Source organism: Doryrhamphus excisus, chromosome 1 (genome assembly GCF_030265055.1).
Source record: "Doryrhamphus excisus isolate RoL2022-K1 chromosome 1, RoL_Dexc_1.0, whole genome shotgun sequence".
In the NCBI taxonomy this organism is placed as follows: domain Eukaryota; kingdom Metazoa; phylum Chordata; class Actinopteri; order Syngnathiformes; family Syngnathidae; genus Doryrhamphus; species Doryrhamphus excisus.
The window spans coordinates 40891885-40905217 of record NC_080466.1 but is presented as its reverse complement, the minus strand read 5'-3'; the positions used below and the strand labels follow the sequence as shown (position 1 = coordinate 40905217).

Here is a 13333-nt window from a genome sequence, read left to right as displayed (position 1 = left end):
TTAATAGTAATAATTAATAAATTATTTTAATAATATAATCATTAATAAATTCATTGTAATAATAAATTCGTAATAATGATTATTTTTATTATTATTAAGTAAGTTAAGTGCTCTGAAAAGGCAGCATTTGGTCTATGTCCTGTTTTTAGGACAAAGGGGGGCCGCAGACATTTTTTTATATTTTCAAGTGGGCCCTGAGTTGGTTTGGGAACCCCCGGTCTAAGTAAATTTAGACCTAAAAGTGGACCTACATGCCGGTCTCGGAACGGGACCCATCTGCAACCCAGGACCAGGTGTCCTTGCAGCCAAGTGTTCCTAATGTTCTGCATCTGTTTTAGTCTGGGGTTGGTGCTGCCCACGTATAGCGAGAACCACATCAAGGCCAACCTCAGTGACCAGATCCTCCAGGTGCAGTGTAAGTACCCTCGCAGCACCACGCCGTCTTCCTACCCCCCCACACCCCCTTCTCCTCTCTTTCTCTCTCTTTCTCTCGCTCGCTCGCTCAAGCTGGACGTTTCACTCCCGGGTCTCCCAACATCAAGGTTGTAGGGAGCGGATCTTTATCTCCCCTTCCCTCCTCCTCCTCCTTTTCCTCCTTCTCCTCTTCCTCTTGATGCTCTATGGTAGGCAGGATCCAACCTCCTCCTCCTCCTTCCTCCTTGTCCCTCCTGTGTCCATGCTGTGCTGTAAAAAAAAAAAAAAACACACAAAAAAAATGTTTTTTCTTCGCTCTGGCTGAAGAAAAAAACGATGTGACGAGACAGAAAGGTGAAAGCTGTGTGACGCAGGTGAAAATAATGGTGACTTTGTACTATTATTTTTTATGTCTTTCTTTGCCAAATGCTCTCGCCTCTTCTTCACCAAGAAATGATTCTGAAGCGTGTGTGTGTGTGTGTGTGTGTGTGTGTCTATGTATGTGTGTGTGTGTGTGTGTGAAAGCTGTGAAAACTTGCATGCTTTTCACTCCTTCTGACGCCACTCTGATTTGTTCTTATGATTTGTCTGAGCTTTGGAATCATTCAGCGCATAAAGTCCCGGGGGCCCATCGGCGCGGGGACACGTTGTTGTCTTCTCATTCTTACTTCCTGTTGTTGTTTTCTGTCTTTTTTGCAAATAAGACGTTTGCTCTTCATTTCTTTTCCTCTCTCGTCCTGTTTTTCAATTCGAGTGTTTTCCTTTATTTTCAAGAACACAATATTTTTATTCAAGCAATAATTGAATAAAATATTGTCTGTGACCCCCCCAAAACCCCTTCCCACCCGACCCCCTGTTTCTTTTCTTGCTCCTTCTCTGATGGATCCACACAGTGTCATACATCAAGGGCAAGTATACTCCATGTTGGTCCGCATTCCCTTCCTTGACTTCCTCCTTCCTACCGCTGCCTCCTCCCACCTTTGACCTCCCGCTGACCCCCCCCAATTCCCACCCCGCCTCTCACCCACACCCTTCCAACCCCCCCCCCCCCCCCCCCCCCAAGCTACCCTTGCCTGCTTGCCTCTCTTCCTGCCCGTCTTTGCCTCCAGGTCCCGTCCTTCCTCTTCCTCCTTCTTAACGTCCTGCTGCAATAAAGGCTCACCCTGACTGTCAGTCAAGCACTAAACAGGAAGACACATATTCATCTTCTCTGCTCAAATATGTCTTTTGTCTTACTAATTTTGTCCTCTCTTCTGATGGCTCACTTTGTCTTCCACACTCAGACCCGAGCATCTTTCTCTTCAGTCACCGTTTCTCCTCTTTCTCTTTCCCTCATTTAGTTCTATTCCTAAGTCGCATCGAATTCTTAATACTGCATTCTCATCTCCGCAAACATCATCTAATTTCACTTTCAGGAGATTTAGGATTAGTTTCTGTCATTTTTTAAAAGTGGCGCTACTATGTCTGATTGTCATGTGCTGGAGAACCAAAAAAAACAAATCATTCTTAACTTCTTAACTTTCCATTTAGGCTTTGAGGTTTTGGGGATAACCATACAAATATTATATACAAATATTAATACAGGTTCAGGGGTTAAAGGATGCTGATGGACTATGGTCTACACCGGCCACTAGGTGTCACTAGCAGCACACGCACCGGACTTATTGCCTCTTTAAATTATCTACTATAATCTTATTACATTCATAATCATTATCATTATAATTGTGATAATAAATAACACGGGCTACTAGTCGTACTTCAGCTAAAACTCCCCGACATCACTTCCTGTCCAGACTTTCGGAAGACATTCATTGAAACACACCAGCACCAGTCTTATTATACGGCTTATTGCCTCTGATTGTATTTACTATTGATTTATATGAGTGTAAAGGTGACCATAGGGTTGCTATTATATGTTTAGAGAGCTCTAATGTATGTAGAAAGCCATAAACAGGTTTTCTTTGCTAACTACGAAGATTTGTGATGTATAAGTAACGAATCCTACTTCGCGAAAAAATCATTCATCACGGTCAGGTTTGGAACCAATTAACCGCGTTGAACAAGGGATTACTTTAATGGTTGCTAATGCTAGAAGCACTTTGGAAAGTTAGCGCCATCTTGGGAAATGGTCGCTTGAATTGTAGTTGCAGTTAACTCGACCCAGCACAGACCCTTATCCGAGGCCAGGCTATCGTAACTTGTTTGATTGACACATGACGTAAGCGGCGGGAATGTGCCTTAGAAGGTGAACGCTAAGTGACAAATGGGCCCCATTGCCAGTGGACCTTAACTGTAATAAAAGATGCATCATCCTGCTAACTAACTTATTGAAGTTGCTGGAGGTGTTGCAGCCCACACACACACACACACACACAGCCCCCCCCCACCCCCCACCCCCCATCCCCCATGGTCAGGTGACAGCTCGGTGCAGCTGACTTCCTGCGTCTTCCTTCTCTAACCCTTGTCTACATCAGCTTGTCTCCCTCCTCTCACGTACCCCCCTTCTCACCCCTCACTCACCCCTCAGACCGCCAGGGGCACGGCCCCCCACACTTCCTGTCAACCCCCGACCCCGGATGTGCACGGCATTGTGGGCGCAAACTACCTGGGCACCCGATTGTAGCCGTACATAACGCGTCGCGCGGCGCGGCGTCGTGTTTGACCTGTCAAGATGGCGCAGGCGTGGATTGATGTCTAGTCAAGTTGCCCTTCAAATGCCCTTCACAATGCAATGCATCTCCTGCCGTTATGAGTCTCTCGGCCGCCCTCCGCCTGCCAGTCTGAGGGGTGACCTCCATCAGGACCACCTCCCTTTGCAAAAGTTGGCCATGTTGATGCCTGCCTGACCTTAAAGCGCTCGCTGTCCTTGTATGCGTCTGAGAAGTCGCTGCCACGACACCAAGCCACTTCTCCGACGTCCCAAACGTGTCCCATTGAACCCCCCGCCCCCCCATGAGGGAAGAAAAGCAAATAGCATCGGTCCAGGTCAGGTTCCATTTGGAGGCACCATATTGGCAAACGCTAATGTCGCCATGATTCCTCAATGCTGCTATGTTAAACGCCCGTTTGTGTCCCCGCCCACCCACCCACCAACCCACCCCCACCCCTCTCACACATGTGAAGAACAGCTGCCACAACTCCCCCCTTCCTCGACCACGTTCCCCTCTCCCCGGATAATCTTCCCCCTTTCTGTTGCAGATTTTGAGTCACTGCTGCCAAACAGTTTTGAGTCTGAAGGACATGTATTCATTGCTCCCAGGTAGCCTTGCGTGGAACGCTTTGGTGTCCTAATTCTCATCAGTGCTTTTCTTGACATCTCGCCGCCTCCATGATGTCCTCCATTGTGTGTTTACATGTGGCAACCTTGTGTCGCGACGTCACCCTCACTGAAAGAAATGAGGCGTCGTCCCGTGCATGCCGCTGTGATGCATGTTTGCCGTGTTCAACGTACGCTGTTCATTCATCAGCAGGGGTGGAACGCTTCCATGTCGTCATCGTGGATTCCTTAAAGGGAACGTTTGGTACGGTACAGAGGAATACCCAGTGAGGAACAGGAAGTGCAGGCCAGCCTTTGACGAGTGATTAGAGTCTACAACACTTGGCTTGTAAAGAAACGCTACAATGGCGCGAGATTACCTGTAAATTATCGTTAACGGCCTGTTGTAACTTCCCCTGAGCTCACTTGTAATGACGCAAGATTACCTGTAAATTACCGTTAATGTCCTGTTGTAACTTCCCCCGAGCTCACTTGTAAACAAACGTTTACTTGAAGAGGAAAGATGCTCGATGCCGTGAAGAAACAAATAAAAAACCTGATCAGCCACCTGAAACGCCGTAGCCATGATGATTGAAAATATCAAAAGGGTTGCTCGAGACCCGCGTGTGTACCTGCACACCCATATGTTCGGAGCGTGTGCCTGAGTACAGTACACCCTGCCGGGCCACGTCAGATTCCTCCTGCCGTTCTATACTCCGGTTCTCCTGACCTCCGTAGCCACACAGCGGCTGCTCGAGGCATGTGCCCGACTACAGTGCACCTTGCTGGGCCAAGCCAGGCGGCTCCCTCCCCTCTATACTCTGGTTCCTCTGATATTGTACAAGTGGATAAGACGTAAGCAGGATGTCACCATTATCAAATGGGGAGGGGGGGATGGGAACTATTAAAGCGGCACTTCAGTCAATAACGAGTTTTAGTAAAAATCAAATAATCATATTCTTATAGAATTACTTGACAGTTTTGTATGTTTCATTAGAAAAATCGTTTACACAAATGCTAAATCATTTGAGGTTTTTCACCGAATGGTAAAACCGAGGCACGTGCCGAAGCGTGATGACGGCGTAGCGTTACACCCCTGAGTATTTCTGTCTTCTATGCCGCCCATCAACATGGTACATACAACGGAGCGCTCTCTGGCGTGTTTCTGCATCGTCTTCAGTCGTCATGTTTTCTTTTTTCTTTTTCTTCAGGGAATACTGCAACGAATTGGAACTGTCCAACAACAACACGGAATTCCTGCTCAACTTCATTGCCCTCATGGAGAAAGTGACCCCAGACTCCAAGCAATGTCAGTTTTCATTTTCATCGTTAGGATGCTGCACTATGTTATCACCATGACAACCCACATGATCAAATTGAACGCTTAAAATATTGGTGGACCAGCCTGGACACCTGCCATGTTGTTAGCATTACAGTTCAGGCTTGCTGTGCTTGTGCACAAACTGAAATGATCAATTAGATTTGCATGCAACTGTGGTATGTGGCGCCCTCTAGTGTCAAGCAGGATGCATTATATTTTTTAGTACCATTTCTACACAGAATGGGTATGAAATCATCATAAAAATTAATACATTCTTTACAGAATACATTGAGCATATTTTCTGGTTTACTCATGTGTTACCATATTTGGTTTAAAAAATGCGCTAAAAGCCCGAAAGCCCCTGATAGCCTCTGCAGTAGACCTCCATTGTTGCCTCCAAGTAATTAAACCAAGCCCGCCAGGGTCATTTGTAACAATGAGCAGCTTTTATTCATGTATTCATGTTCATCCTGTTTAGGTGACAATTTGCTGCTTCACAACCTGATCCTTGACACAGGCATCATCAGGCAGCTGGTGGACAAAGTGTGGAAGAACAAAGACTTGAACACGTGAGTACGGCTGCGAAAGGATCTCCGACACGGGAGAGTCCTTGGTAAAAAAGTGTACTACTAATAGATAGATATGACTTGACAATACAGTGGGATGGATAGTAATTGATGATGATGATGATGGCTGGGTTTGCTTGAGAGATGTGGATCACAGGTGGATCAGACATCTTGAGACAGGGATCTGACAAATTCTGGGGTTGTTGGGTTACGCTTTATATTAAGGTGCTAATAATAAGCCTTAATAAGTAGTAATTAAAGTTAATAAGAGTCTTATTATATTAATAAGATTTACTATTAAATGCTAATTAGCATTTATAGGGCTGTATAAGCAGTAATTATATTTTAATAATCCTTTAATGAGGTTTATTACAGGATTAATTGCTAATCTAATTAAAATTAATAAGTCTTATTATATTAAAATTTACTTCTTATTAGCATTTATAGGGCTATATAAGCAGTAATTATATTGTGTAAAATAAGGTTCTTATATGCCTATTAGTATTAATAATTCTATATGAATGTTAATAAAAATATATTCATTGATTTAATGTTAATATACTGAAACTGTAATAAGCACCAATTATATGTCAATGATAATATGATAATAATACCTTATAAAGGCTAATAAATCCTGGTATTATGTACTTATTAATGTTAATTAGCGGGAACAGTGCCTTATTAGTCCTAATAAAGTCATTATTACATACTTATTAATGTTAATTAGTGGGAACAGTGCCTTATTAGTCCTAATAAAGTCATTATTACATACTTATTCATGTTAATTAGCGGAAACAGTGCCTTATTAGTCCTAATAAAGTCATTATTACATACTTATTATGTTAATTAGCGGGAACAGTGCCTTATTAGTCCCAATAAAGTCATTATTACATACTTATTAATGTTAATTAGCGGGAACAGTGCCTTATCAGTCCCAATAAAGTCATTGTTACATACTTACTAATGTTAATTAGCGGGAACAGTGCCTTATTAGTCCTAATAAAGTCATTATTACATACTTATTCATGTCAATTAGCGGGAACAGTGCCTTATTAGTCCTAATAAAGTCATTATTACATACTTATTCATGTCAATTAGCGGGAACAGTGCCTTATTAGTCCTAATAAAGTCATTATTACATACTTATTCATGTTAATTAGCGGGAACAGTGCCTTATTGAGCCTAATAAAGTCATTATTACATACTTATTAATGTTAATGAGCGGGAACAGTGCCTTATTAGTCCTAATAAAGTCATTATTACATACTTATTAATGTTAATTAGCGGGAACAGTGCCTTATTAGTCCTAATAAAGTCATTATTACATACTTATTAATGTTAATTAGCGGGAACAGTGCCTTATTAGTCCTAATAAAGTCATTATTACATACTTATTCATGTCAATTAGCGGGAACAGTGCCTTATTAGTCCCAATAAAGTCATTATTACATACTTATTCATGTTAATTAGCGGAAACAGTGCCTTATTAGTCCCAATAAAGTCATTATTACATACTTATTCATGTTAATTAGCGGAAACAGTGCCTTATTAGTCCTAATAAAGTCATTATTACATACTTATTAATGTTAATAATGCAGCTACTAGATGTAAAGTGAGAATAGTGCTTTTTTAGAATGTTTTTAGCAGTTTTTATGTCTTTAGAATACACACGTGTGTTTGATTGTGGATGATGGGTAAAATCCCCCCCTCCCAAAGTGCTTCTTTCCTGTGAAGACATGTAACGGTGATGGTTGACGTCTCCGTTGTTCAGGTATGGCTTCCTGGCCGTGTTTGCTGCAACTGATGGAGGAGTTACCAGAGTGTTCCCCAACAAGTACGAGCCCTCATCGCATTGTCACGCAGACGTGGCTCATAAGCCTGCTAGCTTAAAGATTTACCAACGCTTTCCGTGCGTGCTCTTAAAATGTCAGGGCGGCAGAAAGCTGGGAGGAAGACCCCGAGCCGTTTAATGCCAGCTTTTACCGCCGCAGCCTGGACAACAAGGGCTACATCTTCAGAGCGCCTTATCGCACAGGTGAGCGACGCTCCCTCCGCCGTGCTCCTCCCTCGCTCGCTCTGATCCCTTCTTGCCCTCTCAGCCCGAGACGAGCTTCTCAACCCGGAGAACGACACCATCGGCATCCTCGTCAGCACGGCGGTGGACATCACAGTGGGAGGGAAGACCATCAAACCGGCAGGTTCGTGTCAAACGTCTTTTTGCAGACTTGGATGTCTACCTGTTCATCGACGAGCTTCTGTTACGTCACAGTTGTTGGAGTCAAACTGGACCTAGAGGCCTGGGTGGACAAGTTTAAGATTCTTGCCAGTAACCACACTGACAACCGTCAAGGCTCACACACGGTAACGACCCCAGTACACCAACACGTACACGTCAGGTTGACACATATTTATATAATAATGCTTGTACCACTTCATACTACTACTACTACTACTGCTATATAAGATGTACACTGACTACTCTAAAGTATATCCAACTTTACTTTCTATAGTTCCTTGACAAGACGGTTTTCTGATGAGCAAGCATGCATGCAAACTGATATGGATTTCACATATATTATATATCATGTCATACATTTCCTTTACTGAGGTACAAAAATAATTAAAAATACAATCATTAATTGGGCCTGCAATGGCGGTCAAGATATTAGCTAGGAGACCCAAGTTCAATCCCGCCCTCGGCCATCTCTGTGTGGCGTTTGCATCAAATGACAACAATAGTACTTTGTGCAAGCAGCTAGCATCATACGGTATAATGCATGTATCAAACAAGTCTATGCTTATTATTAACAGTATATTCTCAAATAAGACCAATTTGACAAAACAGCCGTGTGTCACTCGTGCTTGAAATAGAGAGATAATATGTAGTGGGCTCTAAAATGCCTTGGAAGCAGCATACATTATATATCCTCATAGTTTTATAATCTTTATACAAACTCAATGACTTCTGGATAATGACTTGCTAAGTCACGCCCGTGCCCCTGCAAGGATGTTTCGCTTGATGGCGGCTATGATTTTCAATCAATCTCGCTCAAATTTGACACACTTGTTCTTGGTTGTCCCCCAAAGGTGTGCACCAAATTTCATGGTGATTCGTGTAAACATCTTAAAGTTACAGCTGGTGTTTTTTTTGGTGTCTTTTATTTCTGTGGCTGGGCTTAGTTATTCAAGTCGGTTTCCAGCCATGCATCCATAACTGCTCTACTTTTTATTTATTTGATTAGCTGAAGGCTGCACGGTGGTTGAGTGGTTACCTAGGAGACCAGAGTTCAATTCCAACCTCGGCCAGCTCTGTGCGGAGTTTGCATGTTCTCCAAATTGTCCATAGGTATGAATATGAGTGTGAATGGTTGTTTGTCTATATGTGCCCTGTAATTGGCTGGCGGTGGAACTGAACACAGGTCTCCTAGCTGTGTGCCCTGAGCACTAACCACTCGTTCACCATGCAAAAAAACATGCTAGGTTAATTAGCGACTCCAAATTGTCCATAGGTATGAATGTGAGTGTGAATGGTTGTTTGTCTATATGTGCCCTGTGATTGGCTGGCGGTGGAATTGAACACAGGTCTCCTAGCTGTGTGGCCTGAGCACTAACCACTCGGTCACCATGCAAAAAAAAAAAAAACATGCTAGGTTAATTGGCGACTCCAAATTGTCCATAGGTATGAATGTGAGTGTGAATGGTTGTTTGTTTATATGTGCCCTGTGATTGACTGGGGTTGGAATTGAACACGGGTCTCCTAGCTGTGTGGCCTGAGCACTAACCACTCATTCACCATGCAAAAAAAACATGCTAGGTTAATTGGCAACTCCAAATTGTCCATGAATGTCTATGAATGTGAGTGTGAATGGTTGTTTGTCTATATGTGCCCTGTGATTGGCTGGCCACCAGTCCAGGGTGTACCCCGCCTCTCGCACGAAGACAGCTGGGATAGGCTCCAGCACCCCTCGTGAGGATAAGCGGTAGAAGATGAATGAATGAAAAATCATCTTGTTATAGAGCCAATTTTTTCATGTTTAATTCCTGCCAATTCAAACATTTTTCCCTCAATCGGAATGCTTAGTTTTCCAACCTTGGAAGTTTTACACAGTGGGTATTATGTTATGATATCAATTCAAGTATCGATACAATTTGTCAATGCATTTTCTGCTCTCATGCATGCAAAAAGTGTAACCAAAACATGAGGAAGAGTCAGTCTATGCTACATTTGTATCTTGTATTATTATTATTATTAATATTGTTATGATTAAAGAGTATGCTTGTATGTGTGACAGTGTGGACCAAACAGAGGCTGTGAGATGGACTGTGAAGCCAACAGTGATGTGAGTGCCTCCTCATCTTCACATGAAACGTCATCTTTCCTCTCTTAACAGCGTCCGTCTTTGCTTGCAGGACCTGCTGTGTTATTTAATAGACGACGGCGGCTTCCTCATCATGTCCAACCAGAAGGACGACTGGAACAAGGTGGAGTGGACGTGTAACGTCCATGGCGTCGCTGCCTCTCGTTCATACGGACTACCTTTCCTGACTCGTCTACGTGTGTGTCGTCCACAGGTGGGCATGTTCTTCAGCGACGTGGAACCCTTCCTGATGTTTGCGCTCTACAACAATTCCTTCTACAACCGCAAACAGTCCTTCGACTACCAGTCCGTGTGTGAACGCATGCCCAACAGCGAGGCCGGAGCTGCCCCACGAGGAGTCTTTGTGGTAGCGACATACACGTTAGCAATAACTCTACACGGAGTACGTTTGTTCTGTGTCTTTTATATCTACTTCCTGCTTTTGCAGCCCACAGTTGCAGATTTTGTCAACCTGGCTTGGTGGACTTCGGCAGCCGCATGGTGAGGAACGGATGTCAATCACTGGACATTTTTATTCCTCAAATTAGCAAACGGAATTACAGTAAACCTCGGATATATCCGATTCAATTGTTCCCACTGGTTTTGTCCGATATAAGCGAAATCCGTTATATGCGTATATCGGAAAATGTCCGTTTTACGCATATATCGGATTTATATCCGGTATATGCGTAAATCGGATTTTATCCGTTATAAAAAGGCACTTCCTTGACTATGTTTCCAATGTACCTGGACGCGCAGTCAACGCTGCAAACGCTGCAAATGACGTCGTATAGCGGCCTGTCACGATTCGGCGAATCGGAGCGCCACGATGCGGCCATCCGATATATGCGAGGGAAATTTAATGGAAATGCATTGGAACGGGACTGGAGATTTTGTCCGAAATAGGCGAAATCCGTTATAAAAAATCCGATATATGCAATGAATTTTTATTGGAAATGCATTACAGAAAAATCGGTTCTTTTTTATCTGTCCGTTGTGAGCGAATTTCCGATATAGCCGAGTCCGATATATCCGAGGTTTACTGTACAAACTATGTGTTTATTATTGTGGTTTTTATTGTGTCATACTACTAATAGTCGCCATGACACGGTCGTAATGTAAATGAGTCACGTTTCCGCTTCTTGTCTTCAGGTCTTTGTTCCAGCAGTTCATCTATGGGATGGCTTATCACAGCTGGTTTGTCACAGGTAGAATACTACCTTGTTTACTCTACAAATACACACAGCTTGTGTCTCTTACAAAGTAGTATTTTTGTACTTCATTTCATTCTAGCTACTCATCACAGATAAGAGACTTGAATGAAAGCAGATAGCGAGCGAGTGTGTAAAATGATGCTATGAATCATTTATCACATCCAGGATGACGTGTGTGTGTGTTTGTGTTTGTTTGTGTGCAGACGAGGTGGATGCGGAGGGGATGGACTCCAAAGAGAGAAGCTGCGTGATGATCCAGACTCAGTACTACCTGAGCAACCTCAGCAGCTCCTACAACATACTGCAAGACTGTGGCAACTGCTCCAGGTACACACAAATACACACACACACACTTTTTCTCCATCCGTTTTCCAATAAGCATGTGTCGTGTGCAGGCTGATTCACGCCAAGAAGCTGAACAACACCAACTTGTTGTTTGTGGTGGCCGAGAAGTTGCCCTGCAACACCTGCGAGATGGACAAGCTGTCCCAGGAAGAAAAGGAGTGTATCCTCTGGTGTCATGATGTCACACACACACACACACACACACATATACACACACACACACACACGCTTTGGTCAACAAATATGTTGTTTACTCCTTGATTCCTGATTCTCAGTAAAGGAGGAGAATCCATGTGAAGAAATGAGTGTAGCACGCTATAGAAAAGGACCTTCCACCTGCTTTGACAACAACATCGCAGTAAGATGGACTCCTCTCTTTAGCAACGGTCACCTTTAGTCTCTGCTGTCATGGCTCACGTTATTTAGGACACATGCAAGGTTGTAGACAGCCACAATGTACGCCACAAGTGGTATAAATTAGAAATACTGCATTGACCCCAATAGAAGACATGACTTTTCCCCAGAAAAAGTCTTAAAAGCTCATTTTGGGTTCTTTGTATTGCGTTGTGGACTCCTATAGAGCAGCTACACACAATAACCTGGTGGGAAAAGCATAATAGGTCCCCTTTAAAAAGAGTCTATAAATACTGTACATGCAAACCACAGTGAGCATCTAATGACTGCTTTTCTTCCCATCACTCACTGGTCTTGGGAAAGTAGTAGTATATTTTTGGTGTCTGCATTTATACATGCAAACCCAACAGGTGGCGTCAAAGTGAGCTTTTCTTCCCATCCATCACTCACTGGCATTACATTATTAATTTCGACATGCCACCAAATTACTTATCCCCCAAGTCAGCTTTTCTTCCCGTCACTCAAAGGGTCTGAGGAAAAAAAGGGTGTTCTTATATTTGGGGTTGTCTCATATTCATGGTCGAGGGATCTGCGTACGCAAACCAACAGGTGGCGTCCAAGTGAGCTTTTCTTCCTATCACTCACTGGTCTTGAAAGCGGGGTGGCATTACATTATTAATCTAAGGATTTAGACATACAAGTGCCACCAAATGACTTCCCCCAAGTCCGCTTTTCTTCCCGTCACTCACGAGTCCTGAAATAGAGGGGCGGTCTTTTCAGGGTTGTCTTGTATTTTTGGTCTAGGGATTTATCCGTGCAAACCAGCAGGTGAGGCCAAGTGACTGCTCCAAGTGAGCTTTTCTTCTCGTCACTCAAAGGGTCTTGAGAAAAAAGGGGTGTTCTTATATTTAGGGTTATCTCATATTCACGGTCGAGGGATCTACGAACGCAAACCAACAGGTGGCGCCAAAGTGAGCTTTTCTTCCCATCACTCACTGGTCTTGAAAGAGTGGTGATATTACATTATTAATCTAAAGATTTAGACATACAAGTGCCACCAAATGACTTATCCCCCAAGTCCGCTTTTCTTCCCGTCACTCACGGGTCCTGAAATAGAGGGGCGGTCTTTTCAGGGTTGTCTTGTATTTTTGGTCTAGGGATTTATCCGTGCAAACCAGCAGGTGAGGCCAAGTGACTGCTCCAAGTGAGCTTTTCTTCTCGTCACTCAAAGGGTCTTGAGAAAAAAGGGGTGTTCTTATATTTAGGGTTATCTCATATTCATGGTCGAGGGATCTACGTACGCAAACCAACAGGCGGCGTCAAATGACTTCACTCACAAGTTAGCTTTTCTTCCCATCACTCACAGGTCTTGCAACAAGGGCCAAGTCATAGTCTTCATATATTTTTGATCCTGGGATTTGTATATGCAAACCACCAGGTGGTGCCAAATGACTTCTCTCCCAAGTGAGCTTTTCTTCCCATCACTTACGGTTCTTGAAAATTCA

The 13333-nt window shown here is 43.4% G+C and overlaps 1 protein-coding gene across 6 annotated transcripts in view; it reads left to right on the top strand.

Annotated features, from left to right (window-relative positions):
- cacna2d2a (calcium channel, voltage-dependent, alpha 2/delta subunit 2a) overlaps window positions 1-13333 on the top strand; it is a 181353-nt gene that overhangs the window by 161097 nt on the left and 6923 nt on the right. For 4 of the 6 annotated variants that reach the window (XM_058065870.1, XM_058065848.1, XM_058065829.1 and 1 more), the window contains 17 exons: window positions 339-415; window positions 1308-1322; window positions 3613-3673; window positions 4882-4979; window positions 5470-5560; window positions 7329-7391; window positions 7489-7592; window positions 7657-7755; window positions 7827-7918; window positions 9850-9897; window positions 9968-10039; window positions 10130-10282; window positions 10364-10416; window positions 11068-11123; window positions 11333-11456; window positions 11525-11634; window positions 11750-11832. In XM_058065870.1, the coding sequence (XP_057921853.1) occupies window positions 339-415; window positions 1308-1322; window positions 3613-3673; window positions 4882-4979; window positions 5470-5560; window positions 7329-7391; window positions 7489-7592; window positions 7657-7755; window positions 7827-7918; window positions 9850-9897; window positions 9968-10039; window positions 10130-10282; window positions 10364-10416; window positions 11068-11123; window positions 11333-11456; window positions 11525-11634; window positions 11750-11832 (1399 nt within the window). The remainder of the gene's footprint in view (window positions 1-338; window positions 416-1307; window positions 1323-3612; window positions 3674-4881; window positions 4980-5469; window positions 5561-7328; window positions 7392-7488; window positions 7593-7656; window positions 7756-7826; window positions 7919-9849; window positions 9898-9967; window positions 10040-10129; window positions 10283-10363; window positions 10417-11067; window positions 11124-11332; window positions 11457-11524; window positions 11635-11749; window positions 11833-13333) is intronic. The other 2 variants (XM_058065837.1, XM_058065865.1) reach the window with 1 other exon arrangement.